The 22427-nt window shown below is 48.1% G+C and overlaps 1 protein-coding gene across 4 annotated transcripts in view; it reads left to right on the forward strand.

Annotated features, from left to right (window-relative positions):
- The window catches only part of WDFY4 (WDFY family member 4), a 295826-nt gene that overhangs the window by 268528 nt on the left and 4871 nt on the right, over nucleotides 1–22427 (forward strand). For 3 of the 4 annotated variants that reach the window (XM_019444887.2, XM_019444885.2, XM_019444888.2), the window contains 8 exons: nucleotides 1985–2076; nucleotides 7917–8129; nucleotides 10625–10772; nucleotides 11856–12040; nucleotides 12912–13070; nucleotides 17562–17741; nucleotides 19593–19775; nucleotides 21964–22048. In XM_019444887.2, the coding sequence (XP_019300432.2) occupies nucleotides 1985–2076; nucleotides 7917–8129; nucleotides 10625–10772; nucleotides 11856–12040; nucleotides 12912–13070; nucleotides 17562–17741; nucleotides 19593–19775; nucleotides 21964–22048 (1245 nt within the window). The remainder of the gene's footprint in view (nucleotides 1–1984; nucleotides 2077–7916; nucleotides 8130–10624; nucleotides 10773–11855; nucleotides 12041–12911; nucleotides 13071–17561; nucleotides 17742–19592; nucleotides 19776–21963; nucleotides 22049–22427) is intronic. The other variant, XM_019444889.2, reaches the window with a different exon arrangement.

Here is a 22427-nt window from a genome sequence, read left to right on the forward strand (position 1 = left end):
GATGGCATGTAAGGGTGGTTGTGTGGGGACGCTGGTGGCTTCTCCTCTTTCCTGTGCTTTGGGCCTCACCCCAGGATGAACTATGCCTTCTGACTTACTGGTTCAGAAGAGCAACAAAAATTTCAGGAAGCCCCAGCCAGCAGGCCCCCGGTGACTGTGTGTGTACCTTGGGAGAGCTCCGCTGCAGATATAAGGGTGACTTGTGGAAGGGGACGTGTGGTCAGAGCCCGGGGCAGGGGGTGGGCGACTCTCCCCACAGAGGAAAAATGATGGGGTCACTCCCCCTGTGGAGGGCACTCGTGAACTGTCACGAGCACACACCTGTGCTCCGGAGGTCCCCTTCCTCGGACCCTCCTTCCTCCAAACAGCACACAGGGGCATGCACCTCGAGCCAGGGCAGGGGCGGATGCCGGGGGGCGGGGGGTGGGGGGCGGGCGAGGGCGAGATGCGGCCACTGCCCTGGGTACTCACCTCTTCTGCTGTGTTTTGGGGCCAGAATACCTGTGGGGCATTGAAAATGTGCCCAGCCCAAGCCCACGCTCAGCAAGTTGGACCCCGTGGGACTCAGTGGCCTGAGCAGTGTTCAGAGTCTCAGATGTCTCACCTGCATCTGGGATGAGACCCTGACAGACATGAAGGGCGTTTCCCACAAGATGTGGGGAGCCCCACGAAAGGAGTCAGTCAGGGACGGAAGCCAGCCTGGGGTGAGGACGGTGCTCGAGGGACAGCACCACTCCTGCCCTGGAAAGGAAGATGAGGCTCTCTGCAGAGACGGACAGGAGCTCAGCTGCCGAAATGACACACGTGCCAATGACCAGGTGTCCTCAGGGAAGTCAGGAACAAGGGGCTATTGAGCACCTACTGTATGCAGAAACTTTTTCAGGCATTGGGGATTTAGTTGGGCCTCCTGGGACAGATTGTCCCAAAGGTGTTTACATTCTGTACGGGGATGAAGGAAGGGATAGAAAATATAGACAAATAAGGAAGCGAAATACTGTCTGATGCTGAGAATTTTTACGAGGAAACGAGGTAGGAAAATGGTTCAAGAGTGACTCAGAGGGCCCCGTGTTATGCTGGGCCCCAGGAAGGACCGCCTGAGTTGGTGACAGGTGAGCTGAGACTGGATGGTAAGAAAAGCCACGTCAGGCACAAATCTGTAGGCTAGAGAGAGGAGGAGAAGGTTTTATTCTTGTTGCACCGTGAAGGCCCTGCAGGGTTTAAGCAAGACCATAACTAGTATTTACTGGGCGACCATTGTCTGCCTGGAGTTTTTCTGAGCACATTGTGAGCATTTCTCTACCAGCCTTGGGTGGAGGTGGGGGAGGTTTGGTAACAGGTAGGAAAAGTGAATCCCAAAGAGGTTAAGCAACATGCTCAAGGTTGTGCAGCTAATGGGTAGGAGAGAGACTTGGGCTTGGATCCAGACTCCTCTTTCTAATGTCTGGGGAAGCTGCCTCTAAAAAACCTTGCTGTCCTCACTTTAAAAATGGAGAGAAAATGCATAAATTATAACGTTAAATGAAGATTCAATAAGATGATGTGTGCCAAGCACCTAGCATAGTGCCCTGGAATAGTTAGGTGCTCAAAATACGATAGCTTTTACTGTTATTGTTATGATCTCCTTACTGTTTTAGCAATGGATAAAAAGCGCCCAGATGAAAAGGTAGAGAGTAGCAGGAAGGAAGACATACAAACAATGACGACACTACTGTCATTTTATAGGACTTGTGAATCACGCACAAACCTGTCTGGGAAGCAAGGAGGGTCTTATGGATGGCTGAGGTCTTGGAGACCAAGAAGGAATATTCCAAGCAGATAAGGGTGGGGACACACAGATAGAAGAAGCGGGAAGCAGTAAGGCCTGTGCAGGACTGATCTACGTGGAATCAGCAGCCCTGGACAGCACAGTGTGTGTATCCCCTGGTTGTTAGCCCAGTTCGGGCTCCCATTTACCCAAAGTCCTGTTGTTTCTCACCCCACTCAGGCTGCATGCAGGATGGGACAGCCCTGGGGGACGTGCAACTCCCTCCCTGGGCTGATGGGGACCCTCGGAAATTCATCAGCCTGCACAGACAGGTGAGTTGACCAGGGTCACACCAGAACCCCTGGAATCCTGAATAAAGACCGCAGTATCCTCTCAATCTCCACGAAGGCTTTCTTTGCAAGCAGAGGGCTAATGACAAGCACTTCTGGGGCTCTTAGGTCCAGAGAGCTCAAAGAATGTGCTAGGCTCCATGCTCCAGGTTAACAGGAAAAAGCTTGTGTTCTGGGCTCTGGAGCAGGGAATGATGGAAAAGGAGTACAAGAGAACATTTCAAATTGATGTAAAGGTCCTGTATCTTGGTTATGGTGGTGGTTACATGATTGAATGCATTTGTCAGAACACATTGAGCGGTCTGTTTAAAATGGGTGAAATTTATTGTGTGTAAATTGTACCTGAAAAGAAAAAAAGAATCTGTGGTGGGCCTGACTGGTAACAACAAAGCCATACCTTTTCCTCTCTCCTTCTCCCTTGGCGAGGAAAAAGTTCTTCCCTGGTTTATCCTTGCCTCCGGAAATGTAGTAATGGTAGTCATCTATCCCACAAGTCACTGGTCTTGCGTAGTTGGACCAGAAATGAACTTGACCTTTAGGTGGCAGCAGCCCTCTGCTAAGATGTTCTCAGAAAAGTTACTGGCTTGGAGTGAGTGAGCAGGTTCACTCTACAGGCCCGACTGCAGATGCTAATAGTCTAGTGGGGAGACAGCTTGATTAAATAACCACACGAATAAGAGGGAAATTATAACTTCACAAAGTGCTACACAGGATAGACATTAAGTGCCATCAGATGTAGATTAGAGGTGTGACCCAGGGGAACTGGGTGGTAACAACAAGGGGGAGACCTCTTTTGGTGGAGTAAAGATTAAATTAGAGTGGGTTAGGATGTTAACGATCAATGTCATTGAAAACATCAGAGTAGGAATCTCTGAAAATCTTTTACTCCATAAAAGCAATAAGAATCATGGCAAAGACTGTCACAACAAACTTTTCAGAACCCTTGAAATTAACCAGAAGCTTGGAAAGATCAGGAGAGTATTCCTTTGAGGAAAAAAATGACTGCATCTTTGTAAGAATAGCAAGCTTTGGATGTTTTAACTTAACACTATTCTCATTTCTCCTCTTCAGCTCCATAGTAGCCTTGAAAACCAATAGCCCACAATAACAGTGGAAGCCAACAGCCTAGGAGTCCATTGGAAGGGGAAGAATGGAGTTGGCGCTCCTTCAAAACCCCATACCCAGAGAACTGTCATTATTTGACCTGTCAATGGTTCCCTGAAAGACCCCACCAGCAAGGCTGTCTTTATTTGACCTCAGAGCCTGCATAATGCAAAAGCCTTTACTTTAGTGGCGTTTGTGAAAAAAGAAACCAGAGACAATTGTTTAACACTCTTGCTTCCAGAGGCAGTGGATATAATTGGGAAAACAATAAGCTAACCAAAAAGCCTAAGTGGAAAAACTAGGGAATGAGGTCTTTATAGGAGGCCTTGAAAAAACTTCAAAATATTCCTGGAACCTAGAAGAACACACACATCCGTAGGGACGTTTTCATGCATAACGCTGTGTTCATGCTTCGAAGGGCCTAGCCTTCACTTCTGGCCAACAGTGAGGCTCTGTGCAAGCAGGATATGAGAGATAAAGGCAGTGTTTACCAGGCAGCTGCTGGCTCTGAAGCCATGCCCTAGCATGCACACAGAGCCCCTCCCTGGACAAAGACTGTAAGACTTACTGGTTCTAGGCATTTAAAGAAATCTTTATCCAGTCAGAAGATGACCATTAAACTAACAGAGGAGAGATGTTAGTGGCCATCTACACCACCACCACCACCAACAACAAAAAACAGACTTTATAGAACTAGTTCAGTAAAGTCACTAAACAAACAACAACAAACAGTAACAATAGCAACAAACCCTGGGGAAAGAGGAACATCTGATTTCCAGAGTTGACACATCATATTATCTAAAATATCCAGTTTTCCATAAAAATTATGAGACATACAAAGAAAAAGAAAGTGTGACCCATACAGAGGGGAAAAAAAGCAGTCAACAGAAACTGTCCCTGAGGAAGCCTAAACTTTGGACTTCTTAGACAAAGATTTTCAATCAGCTATTGTAAATATGTTCAAATAATTAAAACCACATTTAAAGACCTAAAGGAAAGTATGACTGTGATGAAAATATAAATAAAGACATAGAAATTGTGCAGAGGAACCAAATAGAAATTGTGGAGATGAAAAGCACAGTAACTGAGATGACAAATTCACTAGAAGGGATCAATAGCAGGTAGAAGAAAGAATAAACAAACTTGGAAGATAGATCAATTGGGATTATCCAGTATGGGGAACAGGAGGAGATTATGAAGAAAAATGAACAGAGCCTACGCACCTGTAGAACACCAACCTACCCAAAATGGAAGTACCAGAAAGAGAGGAGACAAAGGGGTACAAAGAATATTTGAAGAAATAATGTTCACAAACATCCCAGTTTTGATGCAAAGTATTAATTTATACATCCAAGACACCCAATAAATTCCAAGTAGGATAAACTCAAAGAGATCTGCACTTAAATACATCATAATCAAACTTTTGAAAAGGAAAGTCAAAGGAAGAGTCTTGAAAGCAACAAAGCATTCATGACTTACAAGATATCTTTGATAAGATTAACAGCAGTGGTATGAAATATTCAAAGTGCTCAAAGACTATCAGCCAAGAATTTTATAGCCAGCAAAACTATTCTTAACAAATGAAGAAATTAAGACATTCACAGATAAATAAAACTAAAAGAATTTATCACTAGCAGATCTGCCCTACAAGATATACTAAAAGGAGTTCTTTATCCTAAAATAAAAGACAGTAACTCAAGTCCATGTGAAGAAATAGAGGAAATGAATGATAATAAGGAAACAAATGATAAGGTTGGGTAATGAAAACCCTTGTTGTGAAGGAGAGAATAAAGACAGAGAATAGTACCTGGAGGAGATGGAAAGTTGAGGAAATATTACGGTGTTCTTTTTTTTTATTTTAAGAAGCAAGTTTAAAAGGTAGTGGGAAAGAGAGGTTGGGTGTACAAGGAAAGGAATAATACATTCTTGAGAAAGCAGGAGTATTTGGAATCCAAACCACAGGTAGAGGGTTAGCTTTAGATAAAAGGTGGGTCAGATTCCTGAGTTAAGTAGGAGGGAAAGCGGTCAGGGGTTGCAGATGAAAGTTAGTTTATATGTATTGTCACAAAGATGTGGGAATTTCCAACTGGTGTCTGTGCTTTTCTCTGGAAAGTAGGAGGTATGGCCGGTGGCTGAAAATAGACAGTGGAAGAGGGTCACAGGTAAGGAGAGAGTAGGAAATGTGAACTAGTCATCTTAAGTGATTAAGCATGAGTTGACTAGAGAAACATTCCTAGGTTTTCTGGCAATGTTCAGTGTGCATTTGAAATTGGTGACCAAAGATTATGGGATAATCAGTGTGCCCTCTTGTGTGATGATACTCTGGTGTAAGCACGAAGACAGAAAATATTTGAGTTGGTTCAGAGTGCTGCGAAAAGACAGTACACACAATTCAATAGCATAACAAGATGCATTGAACAGAATGTTATTGAAATGATAAACTGCTAAATCTAAGCTGCATCAGGGTGTTGCTGAAGATAAGGGAGTGTTGATAGATTGCAAAGAAGTAAAAGAGTGAGGAGACTAGAAGTTTTGACAAAGCAGAAGAATAGTCTTAGGGAGTAGTTAAATGATCAGCAAGGCGAAGAGGTGGCTTTCACCAACAGGAATGTTTGAATGAGAGATTCTGAAGAGAGAGCACTTATGGATACTGACATGAGTTAAGATGTGTCTGTAGGAGTAAGTAGCTTTAGGAGTGGAGGCAAAGTCATTGGAGAAGTATCACTTAAGGAACTGAGATGTGAAATGTTGAAATCAGTGAGGGAGAAGAAGGGAGGGCATGACCAGGAGTCACCATGTTTGATGAGTGAGACAAAGAGTTGGCAGATGGCAGCAGTGATGATGAGGAGGGGGGCAGAGTTCAATTTCGTAAACCACAGAGGAGCAGACTGTTCTTTTAGCAAGAAGGTAGAGGAACAATGGTCCGCAGGTGGCGATGTGGATCAGGGAGGACACCAACACCACCTCCAGGCCCCAAGACACATGTCATGTAACTCAGCAAGCAGCTACCACTGGAATCTTGGGGAGAGCCAGGCTTCATCTAAAGAAAGGAGGTGGAAAAGATGCTCTAGAAGAGCTTAAAGATATGGGCTATGTGTTGGTTATAGTGATAGGAAAAAATGTCCAGAGGAAAGGTCAGATGTCCTGGCCTGTGGCCTTCTTGAAGCCACTTTGGCCATATACCTCAGAAAACTAATGTGGCATGTCCACCCAGAGGATCAATGAAGGGGTGCTTAGACAATCCCAAACGAATGGCTTTGGGTCTGGGGACCCAGCCCTGAAGTTGGGCTCTGCTTAGCAGATAAAAGTGCCATCTTTCAGGTGAACTGGGAAATCTACATACTGGCCCACATTTCCTCTTGCTCATGTGTGGCAACTGTTGAGGAATATTGCCAACCTGGGTGCCCTAATCTGAGCTGGCATCATTCATCTGGGCTGTACCCGTGCAGGATGGAGCATGCTTGGGCTCCCCCGCTAAACTTCTTTGTGCTTCCTGTCAGATGGCACCTTTAGTTGAAGAGAGATATTGCTGACTTTCAACAGGAGCCGTGTTCCTGAGTGGGCTGAGGTTTAGGTCCCATTCAGAGGATGTAAGCTCAGAGTAATTCTTCATGGCTGAGTCTGGAAACTCTTCTGTCTACCTTCCTTGGAGATGGGAAGGCTGCACATGGGCAGATGTTCCTCAAGGTCATCATAGACTTACCCTTTAGGTGTGTGGATGAAATGCTCTTGCCCATTGCATGCTTTGGACTGGACAGAAGTGCCCCAGTCAGGGAAGCTCACATTCCTGGGGACTGAGCTGTCTCTCAGAGGTAGATTCTATCCTTTTCTTTCCAGATATGATTGAGAAAGAGCTTCATACCCAATATGTTAATAATTTCTAGGTACTTGGGTGCAGTGAGATGTGCTCAGTGAGGTTGGATATCCCCTGTGGGGTTCTGAGGCCTGGGAGTCGGGGACTGAGACAGTAGGTTCAAAAACCACACCTGAACCTGCCCCAGAAGTGGGGTAATGATATCTACCAATGAAAGGTGGTGTTAACGGGAAGAGACAATACACGTCAAACCCCAAGCCAGTGCCTGGCACCTTGTAGGTGCTCAGTGCCATCACTGTAGTCAACATTATTACATGGAGCTCGCTGTGCACCAGCCGTGGACACAAACCAAACCTCACATAATTCCACAGAGAAAGTACAGTTCTTGTCCCCATTTTTTAGAAGAAGAAGAAGATGAAGAAACTGAGGACATAGACGTGAAGGAATATCTATGGCAGTGCTGGGGTCCAATGTGCTCCAGAGCATGTTTGCCTACCTGCTATACTTAGTTTCAAACTCCTGACATCTCTGGTCAGAATCAGCTCTCCCTTTTTCTTATATCGAGATCAACAGGACCCCAAGACTTATTTTCAGTCTGGTCTCTTCCATTTAGATATCAATGCAAGACAGGTATTCTGCGCCTCCTGGTTATATCATAGAGTGAATGCACTAGGTGATTGGGAACAGTTAGATCTGTTTTCCCACTAGCTGGAGGCCGGAATTGGGTGGTCCTTGGGTGGCCTGTATGTCTGCCCACTTAGTGCTCCTCAAACTCTGGGAGATGTCACATCTTTCCTGTGCAGAGCCAGCATCCTGATGCATCTGTGCCCTCCTGATCTGTGCAGAGGGCTCACAAGTCGAAGGGAGACCTGCATTTTTCATGCTCTTTGGGTTTTGGTTCCAGGCTCTGGAAAGTGACTTTGTCAGTGCCAACCTCCACCACTGGATAGACCTCATTTTTGGGTACAAGCAGCAGGGGTCAGCCGCAGTAGAAGCTGTTAATACCTTCCACCCCTACTTCTATGGTGACAGAATGGACCTCAGCAGCATCAGTGACCCTTTGATCAGGAGCACCATCCTGGGGTTTGTCAGCAACTTTGGACAGGTACCCAAACAGGTACAGTATCCGTGTTGTTAGTCTTGCTTTCTCAGAAGAGTGTATGCACTGTAAGCTTTGAAGTGATAGTGAGGACATTTTCTCCTGGATAGGAACAAGAGAGAGGGCTGGGGATGGGAAATGGTCTTCCTACACTCCTCAGTATTGGGGCTTAGCCCTCTGTTACCATCTGGTGTTGATGAAGGTGATGACATCATTAACGATACAGTGAACACTCCATTCACCTGTGATATATGTAACAGACACTACAATAAATCCACAGGATTTAATTTTCTATATGTGTGTCTAGCTACAGAGCTGTTGTGGAGAGCCAATGAATTAAGACCTCAAGTGCGTGAAACACCTGAAATATAATGGGCACTCAACAAATGGTAGACATTAGTGTGATTCCCTCATTGAATCCCCTCATAAGCTCTGGGTATAGAAATTATTCTTTTACAGATCAGGAAGCTGAGGCTCAGAGAGTCTAAATAGATAACTGGCCTACGATTGCACATTAGCAGATGACAGAGGTAGAGTTCTAGCCCCGTCTGGTTGGCCCCAAAGCCATATTGCCAACAGTGCGACAGTATCTAAGTTCTGCCCTCGGGGCCTCTGGTGAAATTGCAGGGGTCTCATGTGGGCCTTTCGCTCCACTGGCCCCACCCCCCATCAGGATAGTCATGTAGCAACGTGAGGCTATGGGCTCATGGTGACATCCTGGTGAATGGTGTGCAAGAGAAACACTTATTTAACTGATCCCGGCCCCATTGATCCTCAAGCCTCAGTGCAATGTGGAGAAATTTTATTCCTAAGTACAGCCATCTGGGCTATTATCATGGCCCCATGGGCTGGGCTCTCAGCCTGGATGGACATTCAGGAGCCATGCTGGGAAGTGAGTGCCTAAGCCCAGCCAATTCCAGGGCCATCTTGGGCAACAGCCTTCTCCATATGTAACCATGAGGCTTGGACGGGCTCATCTCAACAGTACAAAACAAGTAACATCTTTTCTACCTGGTCTTATGTGACATGCTCCAAGTTTGCTCAGCTCCCAGGTGAGGGGAGCGTGAGAAGTGCCTAAGGGTGACTTGGAGAATGAACAGCACATCCAAATGTGGGTTCGGCCAGGGAAGGCTTTGTAGGAAGGAGAGAATTTCAGGAAAGAAGCTTGGGTAGCCTAATAATACAGATAAAGCAATTAAATAATTCAAAGTAGTAGCCACCACCATCCAGTTGTGTCCTGGGTTACATTCTCACAGTTCTTGTCCCCACGCAAAAATATTTTCACATCAGTGTGATCACGGAGTGCACACGATTTTAGATTCTGATTTTACTTAGTGAGGTATTGGATGAGCTTTAAAAAAAGGTATTTCTAAGTAATCGTCAGAATTAGAATTCTTCCAGTGGTCCCAACCTAGAGACAAGATTAAAAGACTTCAGGACCACGCACTGTGCCATCAAGGCGCTGTGCCTGCTGAAGTTATTACAGGCACCGGGCCTGCGATGCTTTAGTCATTCTGTCGGGAAAGAAAGGATGTTCTTTATTAATGCTCCTTTAGAAATCATCATTCTGATCTCCGTTTGTATTGATCACCCACCCAGCTTTACTAGGTAGTCCAGTATTTGATTAAAGGCTGTAACTGAGCCTAGGCTGCTGTGAGACCCCTCCCAGCTGCCTGCTGAACCTCACTTCTACCCGTGTGCCCACCTGCGGCCCACCGTCACACCTCCATCATGGTACCCAGCGGATGTTTCCATCAGGGAGCAGAAGAATGGGCCTGATGGCTGGAAAAAACAGCCTAGTTGGGAAGGGGGGAGGGTGGAGAGCCAGAGCTGGCCTCAGCTGCCCTCTGTGGCAGCAGCAAGATTCTGCCAAGCAGCACGGCCTTGGGCTTCATATTTTGCCTGGTTATGCAAAAAGTTTGGCATTGGGGACACTTTGACAGCAGAGATCTAAGAAAAGTGAAAATAAGAAAGGCCACTAATGGGGTTTGCCTGTGCTCTTTGGAACGTTTGAATGGATGCTATTAAAGAATTCTGTCTTGATGCCCAGATGGACGTGCCTGCAGAGTTTGTAAAGGAAGGGGGGAGAAAAATGTGAGAAATAGCTCAAGCAAATGAAGAGAGACATGTGATCTAGAGAGAGAAGAGGGTCATTCTGACCCATGATTTGAGAGGCAGCTCTGCCAGGGACCAAAGGCTCCTCAATGAGGTCATCCTTTTCCCAAGCAGCATGGAGAAGATGACAGTTGGACAGCCAGGAAGGCTATTTCTGCTAGTCACGCACCATGACCTGGAGAAAGCAGTGGGCCCTCTCTGAGCCCAAGCCCCTCATCGACAACATCCGAGGGCTGAACCAGATAGTTCTGTTTTTGTTTATCTCAGTCAGAAGCGAGCCCAGCTCAGGCAGCACTCAGAGCGGAGGTACCGCTGTGGCTTGACTGGGGAGGACTCCTCCTCCGGCCATCTGTCCCTAATGACTTGTGCGGTATACGTCTGTCCCCTTGCCTCTCCAGCTCTTTACGAAACCCCACCCAGCCAGGACCACTGCAGGGAAGGCTTCACCAGGAAAGGATGCCGTCATACCTGCGAGCCTCCCCAGCCACCCACAGCCCTTTTTCTACAATCTGCAGTCACTGCGGCCCTCCCAGGTCACAGTCAAAGGTAACCACCTGGTCAGCTCTGTTTGGCGCCCTGTCCCACAGATGTCCCTTTAGTGACTGGTGTTCCTTTGGAGACTCAGGGGCACAGACCCTTCAGGGTCTTGGGGTCTGACTTTGGATGGCTGTGTCTCTAGTCACAGCAGGAATCTGGGGAGGCCTGTGCCCTGGAAGTGTCCGGAACCACCTCTGTTAGATCCTGACAGACTCACCTGTCTGCCTGTCTATCTAAGACACACATTCCCCTCCTTCTTTCATATATGTGTGTGCGCACATACACACACACCCCTTTCTCTTTCTTTCTCTTTCTCTCTCTTTCCTGCACACACACACACATACACCCCTCCTCACCTCCAAAGCCAGATTTCCCGAGGGGAGAGAGGGTTGCAGCCTCTGTTCCTTAGTACCCACAGTCACCGTTGCTCCTAAGCACCCACGCGGGCCTGCAGCCACTAGCCAGGAGCAGCTGACCTGGGGCACACAGCCCAGTGTGAGTTCCAGCCCTGCTGCTTCTTAGGGAAACTGTGGGTGAAGTCTGATGTCTGGGCCATCTGGGGCATGCACTGCTTTTGGGAAATCCCAAGACAAAGGGCAACATTCTGGAGTTCTATAAGGAGTACAAGGCCAGGTTTGTTGGGGGTTTTTGGTGTGTCCTTTTTTTCCTTCAACTCCAAGAACAGTGCCTGTGGCACACCCATCCCTACCAGATAAGGTGTCTGGGAGGGACAGGAAGGGCAGAGCCCCCCAAGGCTCCTGTGGCTTTGTGCCACCTGCACCGACAGCCTCAGCCACTCCTCCCCTGATATCAGCCCTTTAGAGACACTGAAAACCTGTGGCCACGTGCAAGCTTAACGTATGTGCTAAAACAGGGGAGGAACCCAGGGCCAGGGGACCCAGCTCGGGGCCAGGGTCTAACACAGCCCCTGGAGTGAGGCCCTGGAGTGAGGTGACTTGACGAGCAAGTGGCTACTGCCCAGGCTTGTGCTTTGCCAAGTCCAGGTCACCTGCCCATGGCTCCTCCCTGGGCACAGAGAAAGGGGGTGTTGCCTCTTGGCGGGTAAGCTCCACCATACTAACTGGGGGGTAGATATGTACCTTTTCTCTCTAGGCTCAGAATCCCCCAAAGGAGCCATTGGCCACATCGTCCCTACCGAGAAGACCATCCTGGCTGTGGAAAAGAACAAGATGCTGCTGCCTCCGCTCTGGAACAGGACCTTCAGCTGGGGCTTTGATGACTTCAGCTGCTGCCTGGGGAACTATGGCTCTGACAAGGTGGGCGGGTGTGGGGTGCAGGCATGGGGCACGCGGGCAGGCGGGGCGCAGGGTGGTCACCGTTGAGGCAGAAGCAGTCAGAGGGCGAGTCCAAAGCAGGCACAGCTGCCCCACTTCCTCCTTGTGCCTGTGCCCCCTGCCTGAGAGGGAGACGGCTTGTGCGGCCCGGCTGAGGGCCCTTGTGGGCCAAGCCTCCAACCCATATTCTAAGGAGCGGAGCTTACAAGTTCACAGTGCACGCTGTCACTTCACAGCAGTCTCTGCCACCAGCCGGTCACTTGGCTGCGTGGAGGCCACTCAGACTCTCAGTCTAGGTGTGGAGTCTTGGGGTTCCCCTGGCATTTGCTCACGGCTCAGACTCTGAGGACACTCACTGAGCATTGAGCCAGAGCCAGAAGCGAGCCGTCTGGTTGCCCTTCATCCACCCTTGACTCAGGCCACAAAGTTACTTCACATCTTGCTGTGGCCCTGGCCACCTCCAGCCTCCTTTCCTAGCCCAACTTCCCTCCTACCCTACATCCCACGCACCGATCACATGACATGAACTCCCTGCCCACCGAGCTCTCCCTTGCCACCCCCAGCCTTCCCTACCACTTCATGAGGCAGCCAGGTGTTTACAACGTCTCCCTAACTCCCTGCTCGCTTGTGTCTCCCCACTCACTAGAGTATGAGCTCCTTGGGGACAGGCTTGGATTGCCTGCATTGGGTCACCAGTGCCAGCCTCCGGAACACATGACATGTCCTGCAGTTCCCATGGCACACAAGCAAGCCAGCAGCATCCAGACCTGCCCTTGTCCCTCTGTCACCCCGTCCGGGCTCTCGGCCCTGTGCTGGCTGGGGCGCCAGTGCTCACCCCACTTGTCTCCCATAGATCCTGACGACATTCGAGAACCTGGCTGCCTGGGGCCGCTGCCTGTGTACCGTGTGCCCAGCCCCCACAACGATCATCACCTCTGGGGCCAGTGCGGTGGTCTGTGTATGGGAGCTCAGCATAGCCAGAGGCCGCCCGAAAGGCCTGCACCTCAAGCAGGTACCATACCTCAGGTGGGGATTTTACCTCAGGCCGGGATGGTGCCTCAGGTGGAGATCGTGACTGGGGCATGTGTGGTGCCTCAGGCAGGTATAGTGCCCTAGCGCCATCTAATTCCCTGCGCACCAAAAGCCCTGCCTCCCTCAGGAGCCGAGAACACAGAGAGGCACTGGTGACGGCACATGGCTGTTTGCTGTTAGAAGGCCACGGTTTCATGCCCACGGGGGTTTTGACAAGCCCACAGGGCAGGTGGCCCCATGGGACCCATCCCTCAATGAGAGACGCCGCTTACGCGTCAGAGCCAGTGAAAGCAATTTCCTTGCACTTGAGAACATTTTTGATCATGTGCCGTGGGCACTTGTGCGGATAGCCTCCTTTTACCTTCTCAACAACACTGTACACTAGGTGCTATTCTTATCCTTACTTTACCGGTGGAAAAAACAGGTGCGAAGAAGTTAAGTGACTCGTCGTGGAGCCGGAAATTGAAAGGCTATTTCAGAACAGCAGTGGAGTAGAGCAAAAGCAGGCGGGGGCAGTGGGCTCCTTCCAGTCCCGCCTCAGGAATCACTCCCGCTCTCGTAACAAGCAGAGTGTACTCACTGTTTGCTTGAGACTCTGTACATTCGTTTCAGTCTGGCGAATCCGGCACTGTTATTCCCACTTCCACACAAGGAAACTGAAGCTCAGAGAGAGCGAGTTTGCGTTTTAATCTGGGTCGATCTAACTCTAAACCCACGCTTCCTGCCTGTGCATCCTTGAACCTGCCCAGAATACCACTAGGGTACGCTTCCAACTCTAAAATGCAGCTCATTTTTACATCTGTATTCGTAGTTAGCCATATAGACCCAAGATGACAACCACCAAAATTAATCATACAAAACTCACCACGGATCAGATTTCCTAAACCGCACATGTTTCACTGAAACTGCTCCGTGGTTTCTCTGGATGCTTTTCAAGCCCTCCCCTGACCACCCTACCACCCCCTGTAGCACACGTGTGGTGCAAGGTAGGCACTCAGTAGACGTGAGGTAAAGAACGACTGGGTCAGTGCTGAGGGGGCCGATTACTCCTGTGGAGCAGTGGCACCTGCTGAGGGAGCTGTGCAGGCCAAGTGCAGGCTGCCTTCCCCAGACTCTCAAAGCCAGCCTCGGAGTGCCCTGCCTTTTCACCTTTTCACCCTGTTCTAGGTTTCCTTCTCCTTCCATGGACTGCGGGCAGGGGGCTACGTTCTTACTCCTGACCTGTGTGAAGAGACCGCACATTATTATTACTCTATGGAGTGCTCCCTTATCCCAGACCCCACTTTAGGGACACCCTAGATCCAGCCTGACTACAGAGCCGGCCTTGGGGAGTCGGGGAAGCGGCCTCCCGCTCCCGCTCCCAGGTCCCTTTTCGAAATGAAGATGTGCTATATAAAAGCCCTGTATTGACAGCATAAAAATGTAATTCATCATCCTCTCCTAGTTATAAATCAAGAGGAAAAGGTAAGGGGAATCCCACACGCTCTTATTTCCTACGCAGAATAAAATGCTTTATCATTTACCTGTAGTGGCTGACATGGCCTTGGGGATCCCCCAGACCACCAGCTTCTCAGCGAGGGGGTCTGTCCCTGACTTGCCGGCAAAGACATCATTAAATAGTTTTATACACAGTTTTTTTTAAGTGTTTCATTTTTTAAAGATATTACAACATTAAAGACAAATTTCAAATTCACTTCAAAGTTGAATAATTCTCTATAATCTCTATAAAAGTTTCCATTGTCACATACTGCCATCCCCAGATATACATATTTATACCATTCTGATCATTGTGTAGATATGTTTATTCTGTTTCCACCCAGCCTATCAAATTGTTTCTGCTTCTCCACAGTCTGTAATTTACATTTCAATTGTTCTGTATTATTCCATTTCCATAAAATTACATTTCAATTGTTTTGTTATGTCAGTGCGATGCGGTTTAATAAACCGTTTCTCCTCAAACTAGACAATTACATTACTTCCAAATTTTAACTATTTTAAATAATGTTGCAGACAACAGCTTATCTAGATGGCTGTTTGCTTCTGATTAATTGTTGCCTTAAAATAAATTTCAAGAAGTAGAACTACCAAGCAGGGACATCATGCTTTCGATAGTGGTTCTGTAACGTTACATCGCCACCGCGATTAATTAAGAGTGCCCATCTCACCACAAGTGTCCAGCATGAGCAGTTATTTCCACAGGCTTTTGTTTTGTTTTATTTTATTTTACTTTATTTTATTTTATTATTTTATTTTCTTTATTTTTTGCTGCTTTATTTAGGCATGATGACAGTGAAGTCATTTTAATTGGCCACGTAGAGAGGTACTGTGACAGTACCCCCTGATTCATGGTTTCACGTGCCATGGTTTCAGTCACCTGTGGTCAGCCATGGCCCGAAACCAGATAATCCTCCTTCTGACTCATCATCAGAAGGTCAGTAGTAGCCTCGGGGCATGTCACAGTGCCTATGACATTCACCTCATATCATCACAGGAAGGACGAGTAGCGTCCAATAACACATTCTGAGAGAGAGAGGCCACACTCACATAACTTTCATTGCAGTACGTTGTTATAACAGTTCTAGTTTATTACTAGTTATTGCTTTTAATCTGTTACTGTGTCTAATTTATAAATTAAATTTTTTCATAGCTATGTATGTACAGGAAGAAAACAGTACACACAGGGTTTGGTACCACCCACGGTTTCAAGCATCTACTGAGGGTTTTGGAACATGTCCTCCATGGATAAGGGGGACTACTGTATTCTTATTTTATTTATTTATTTATTTATTTATTTATTTATTTATTTATTTATTTTAAAATATAATTTATTGTCAAGTTGGTTTCCATACAACACCCAGTGCTCATCCCAACAAAGAGCCAGTAGACAGCACATTGACATCTGCTGTCCTCCTTCACTGATGTCCTCAGCCTTTCCAGATGGGGGTGGCTACATGCCTCGTGATGAGAGGCAGTGAGCCTTACACGGGTGGTCAGTGCCTGCACGCAGACTGGCCCCCCTCACTCTCCAGTGCCTCCCTTTGCAAAGCAGTAGATTTGGCTCCATTCATGGACAGCACATGGGGACACTTGGGCTCAGAGCTTCTCTCTCTGAATCCCCAGCCTTTAGTCCAGCATCCCCTGGCTTGCACTCTTTGGAGTCACCATGTCCCTCTATGGTCAGAACTCAGTCATCAGAGCTCCTGTCGGATCCTCTGCTTTTCTCTTCATGTGGACAGCTTCCAGTTTCCTGAGATGACCCCAGTCATCTTCTGTGGGTCACGTCCGGAACCTTGCCAGCCCCATCTGCTTGGTGCCACATTAAGATCTACCGAAAACAAACAGGAATCCCTGGCAGAACTCTTCCTGGCTGTGACCAGGCAAAGTGACAGCTTTGAAAAATGATGCTCAGACTCATTGACCCAAATGAGCGAGCAGTCATCCGTCCTGAGGGTGGAGGTTTACCACTAGGTAAGCCAGGGTAATCACATTTCAGAACGCCATCTCTGCACTTCTCTGGCTCATTCCAGAAGACAGCTGCCCGTGTGGATGCAGCAGCTCTCAGATCAGGCTTACCTGGCAGCTTCTGGGACCATTGTGATGGAAACCACACTGTGGCCAGCGGCCGTGGACCTGGGAACACCAGGCCACCCCAGCCCCTCCGGCACGTGTCCCTGGGGAGCAAGGCCTCTGGCCATATCTGGATACATAACCATCTGTGAACCAGGCGAGACCCAGCACAGGCCAACCTGAGGGCCAAGACCAAGGCCCTGAGTCACCTGCTGCCACGTGGCCAGACAGGCTATGAACCCAGATCCATCAGACTTGAAAAGTCACATCTTTTTTCATAATGACCTGACAGCCCCCCCACCGCCTCCCTTCCATTTTAGTTGGCAGAGGCATGTTTGTTTCTGAGGTTCTCCTGGGGTAATGCTCAAACTGGAGCGTGCATGAAAATTTCCTGGAGAGCTTGTGAAAACCCATGGTTTTCATCATAGCCCCGCCCCCAGAGTTTCTGACTCAGTCGGTCTTGGATAGGGCCCAAGAATTTGCATTTGAATTTCTAGCTGATGTTTATGCACCTGGTTGGGACACTACACTTGGTAAATCAGTGTCCTTGCATGTGACTAGTGGTACGTGCATCTTCAACATGCAAGGCCAAGTGTAGGTGAGCTCACAGCGTGTGAGGGTGCTACTGGCCTGTTTCAGTTATGATAAAAGGGCTGCAGATCCACACTGGCTGAGCCTCAACTCCCAGAAATGGATGGAACTGAGAGGCCAGCATAGACCCATGTACAAACACACACATGGAAACACATGCACACACATACCACAGACTTTGGAATCATGGAATCACCCTGAATCTCTGTTTCCTCATCTGGAGCCCAACAGTAAGTGGGAAGGCAGGAAATCTCCCCAGGTACCTAGATTGAGGGTCCCTCCCATAATCTGTGGATCTGCTTCTTGTCCCCAGGCCTTATATGGACACACACAGGCTGTCACATGCCTGGCAGCATCAGTCACCTTCAGCCTCCTGGTGAGTGGCTCCCAAGACTGTACTTGCATCCTGTGGGACCTAGACCATCTCACCCACGTGGCCCGCCTGCCTGCCCACCGGGAGGGTATCTCTGCTCTTGCCATCAGTGACGTCTCGGTGAGTCCTCACTTTCTCCATGTCTATGAGCCTGCCTGGAAGCATGGTGCAGTGTCCCAAGAAAAAACCCAGGAACAAAGAGAGGCTGATCTCCCAAGAATGTTGAGAAATGTCCCAAATGTGTGGAGTATTCTTTGCCCAGGCAGAGTGGAGCCATCAACATGTGCAGCATCTGGTTCTAGATTTTATTTTTTCCTTTTTTATTTTTCTCCCTCAGGGTGGTGAGAGTGGTGGGAGGTGTCTGTTCTGGCACAGGCATGAGGGAATTGGGGCAGGAAGTTGGCTTTGGTAAGAGATCTTCTGGGCTTGGCGGACTAATTCAGTTCGCTGATGTTAAGTCAGTGCTAACTCATCAGGTGCTTCTGGTCTCCATGGCAGGAAGTGCTTCTGTTTGTCCCTCCAAGCTGCTACCAAAGATAAGCCTGTCAGGAACGTGTGTGTGTGTGTGTGTGTGTGTGTGTGTGTGTGTGTTATGTCTGAGTGAAACAGAGAGAGACAGACAGATAGACAGAGACCGAGACAGAGAGAACAGAAAGAGTTAGAGAACTATATATCTAAATCTCAGTGTGGAATTTCTCCCAGGCTGGAGTCCTCATCATAGGGCATGGGGTTCCATGAGGATTCAAAGGCTCTGCATCTTCTCACAGAAAACCCTAGGAGTCCAGGGCATGGATAGAGTGGCAAGGGGATAATAGAAAGAGGGGGAGATAATGAAGAAGGCTCCTCGTCCCAACTTTAGCCAAACATGGTGTTCCAGGTAGACTTGAATCTAAGATGAATCTTACATGGGCAGAACAGAGGATGGATGGATGGATGGATGGATGGATGGATGAATAGGTATGTGGCTGGATGGATATTTGGGTGAATTAATGGGCAGATAGGTAAGTGGGCAGATGGAGGGTGGATGGATGGATGGATGGGAGGATGGTGAGTGAATGGACAAATTGGTGGATGTATTGGGAAAGGCACCAAGCCCTGAACTGAGAGAGCATTATAAAGAATAATGTCCTCAGATCTCAGAGGAGACATAGCATGACCAACAACTTGTTGAATTCAACTTGTCCTGGAGCCAACTGAATTCACTAAGTGCCTACTGGGCTCAGGGTTGGGTGCTTGGCAGAGATGTATCAGACATGGTCCTCAGCCTCAAGCAGACTCTAACAGAGTCAGACAATTCAGAAAGGGATATGATGGAGCCCAGAGGGCTATGGAAGGGCACTGAGTTCCCTACGTCCTTTCTGTGGTTAGGGCAAGGCTCAAAGGCATGGCTCCAGCTGGTTTTATGAGTCCTCAGTGACAGTGACCACTATACCATTGGCCATAATATTGACAAGGACTTGAGAAGAAAACTCTAGACATAAACATTTCAGGAGGTTCGATGGGGACATTTCTCCTCAGAAATTCCCTTCAGAGAGACACCGCCAATTCTTTGAGCCATATACAATCATTCAAACCTCTGTACTCTGCCCTCTACCAAGTGATATCCAAATCTTCTTCATGGGGACAGGGCTGGCCTGCCTGCCATGTCCAGGCCCCATGTCTGGAGCCAGAGGCAGTCTCCAGGCTGTGGAAGGAGTCCAAAGGGTAAGTCAGCCAGTTTGTGTCAGAGAAAGCAGTATCCAAACACATGACTGCAGTATGCAAATAGCCAGGAATTTGTAGTTGTGTGAAAACACAAGAGACCTATGAGCCATCTAATAAGAAGTGGGTATCTTAGGTCTTGGAGTACCTTCATTAGTCTTCAGAAGATAGCAGGTTAAGGGTGCTTGGGTGTGCAAACTCTGGCTGAGGAAATGCGGATGGGCAGGCAGTGACCTCAGCGTGGAGTGAAATCAGTTTTTATTGCTGCAGGGCACCATTGTCTCCTGTGCGGGAGCCCACTTGTCTCTGTGGAATGTCAACGGACAGCCACTGGCCAGCATCACCACGGCCTGGGGCCCTGAAGGAGTCATAACCTGCTGCTACATGATGGAAGGGCCAGCATGGGACACAAACCATGTCATCATCACTGGGAGTCAAGACGGCATGGTTCGGGTAGGTGTGTCTTGGGCAGAAGGAAGGCAGAATGAAGGCAGAATGAGTACAAGAAAGTGGTCTTTGTTCTCACTTCCTCCAAAAGCCCAAATCTATAGGCTGCATTTGAGACCAAATGGTATGCCAGACTAGGTCTTCATGGCAAGTGAGGGCAAAGGCAAGGCTCTCTCCAGGCAAAACGTAGATAGATAGATAGATAGATAGATAGATAGATAGATAGATAGAAGATAGATAGAATTATATATATAATTGTATACACACATATACTCATGAAATGAAATAAACATTTATCAGCACGAGGTGTGAAAGCTGAATGGTCAAATGTGTAAGAACATAGCCCAGTGCTGAAAAGAAATATTTGGGCGATCCATTCACACACTTGCCCATCCATCATCCACCCATCTGTTCACCCACTAATCCATCCAACTATTTATCTCTATACCTATTCATCCATTCATCCATCCTTTCATCCATCCTTCCAATAATACATCTACCTACCTACCCAACTATTTATCTCTCTACCATTCCTTCCTTCCTTCCCTCCCTCCTCCCTCCCTCTCTCCATCCCTTCCTTCCTCCTTTCCTTCCTTCCTCCATTCCTTTCCTCCTATACAATGATCTGTCCTTCCATATACCTATCAATTTACCCATGAATCCATCTATACATCCAAATATTTTTTTATCTGTCCATCACCCTAACTCTGGCTCTGTACCAAACTCATCATACAAGCCACAGGGAACACAGAAATTAATAATAGGCCATTATCCTCCAGCTGATCATATCCTAGAAGAGAATACAAACAGAAAATACATGTATGCAATGCATGCTATGACCATGATAATCAGAGTGCCATGGACCCTCTGAGGAAGGCCATGGAGAGGGAAAGCATCAATAAACCAGGAAGAAAACGAAACAGAAACATTGAAGTGTGAGGATTAGCCTGGGAAGAACAAGGTAAGCTTTCTGAGACTGACAGGAGGGATGAAGGAATGAGTAAAGATCAGGAATAATTCAGAGGCTTACTTAAGAAACTGTCAACTGAATTCCACAGTTTAAAGGAAATGTTGACTGAAGGCCATAATGTATTCAAGAAAATGTCCACTGAATGCTTCAAACGTTTATGAAAGCTTGCTGAGTGCCATCATGGCTAAAACTTGGCCTTGCTTTGCATGGGTGTCCATGCCCCAAGGCTCAGAATAATCATGGAGATAATACTTGCTGAATAAATATGTGGAGAGGGTCCAAAGGGAGTATGGATTTATTTCTAACAGAGAGACATGAGAGGAGATGGCAGTATAGCTGAGTCCCAAGGATGAAGAAAAGTTACAGCATATGGAGAGGCCAAGCAGGCTGAGGGGTCACTGTGTGTGGGTGGGAGAGACAAGGCTGAGGAGGGTCCCTTGAGAAGCCCCATTTGTGGGCTAGGAGGGGGTACCTCATCTCTGCAGAGAGCAGGGCATCCTGGGCTAGCCAGAACATGAGTAGGTCAGGGAGGCCTGGGCTTGGTGGGGTGACTCACACTGTGGGTCAGTCAGAGGAGCCCAGGCTGGCCAAGCAGCAGGTGCATTTTTTTTTGTGGGCCCCCAAGTCATGAGTGAGAGACTTTCATGCACTCAGCACTCATTCATCCAACATGGCAATTGAGCTCCCGGAATGGCCCAGGGCTGGGTTAGGCCTGGTGTGGAGTTCAAAAAATCATTAAGAGGAGGCTGATCCTTGCCCTTTGTCAACATAACATCTGGATTCAGCAAGTGAGAAGCCATATGCAGTCAGCATGAGGACATTAATAGAAGGGCTTGGGACCAAGAGCCAGACACAGAGAATGGGGAGGCCTAGCTGCTAAGTGGTGAGGGAGGCCTCCAGGGATGGCGGCAGTGGGGTGAGAGGGCATTAGCTAAGTAAAATGACAATAAACTAGCTGCTGGGTCTCATCCCTGAAGATGAGAGGTTGAGGACGGAGGCACTATGGTCACAGGAGGGCAGAGTAAACCCACCTAAGCTTCAACAGTGCTCTACTGAAGCCTAAGTAATTTTTTGTCCCCGAGAATACGTTAGTGTTGGAAGTGAAAGGGGACCATATTCCCATCCCTTCCCTCAGGGTCTGTTGGATGTGAGGGAATGGAATGGGCCCGAGGCCACAGACAGGATCATTTCCCCAGCCATTGGCCCTTTCTCTTTTCTGGACAGATTTGGAAGACTGAGGACATGAAGACATCTGTTCCCGGGCTGGTAGCACCAGAGGATCCCTCAGCTCAACCTCTGAGCCCAAGAGGTACCTGCCCTGCTAAGGGTGTGGGGCCTTCGCCTTGCTGTCTTCACTCCCCCCTCCCCTCCCATAGCTCCATTCAGTCCTACGGAGTCCAGGGAAGCCATTGAATCTCTCTGGATGTTGTCAAGTTGGGGGGACAGAGCACAGTTTACTGCAAGCTGCCGGCAGAACATGAAGCAGCGTGGAGTAGTCCCGTTGCATCCTAGCCCCGTCATGCAGGGACCAGCAAGCTCTGGGATGCTCCCTGGACATGTGAACAGTCGTGGTGGTTTTCAGGGGCTTCTGAGCCTCAGAACATTACAGAGCTTAGTTTGATGTTCTCCATCTGCCTGGATGACTCCTCAATGCCACACTTCCCAGCCCAGGGCCTGGGTCCAAATGC

The sequence above is a fragment of the Panthera pardus genome, unplaced genomic scaffold (assembly GCF_024362965.1).
Source record: "Panthera pardus isolate Hobbes unplaced genomic scaffold, ASM2436296v1 HiC_scaffold_22, whole genome shotgun sequence".
NCBI lineage: Eukaryota > Metazoa > Chordata > Mammalia > Carnivora > Felidae > Panthera > Panthera pardus.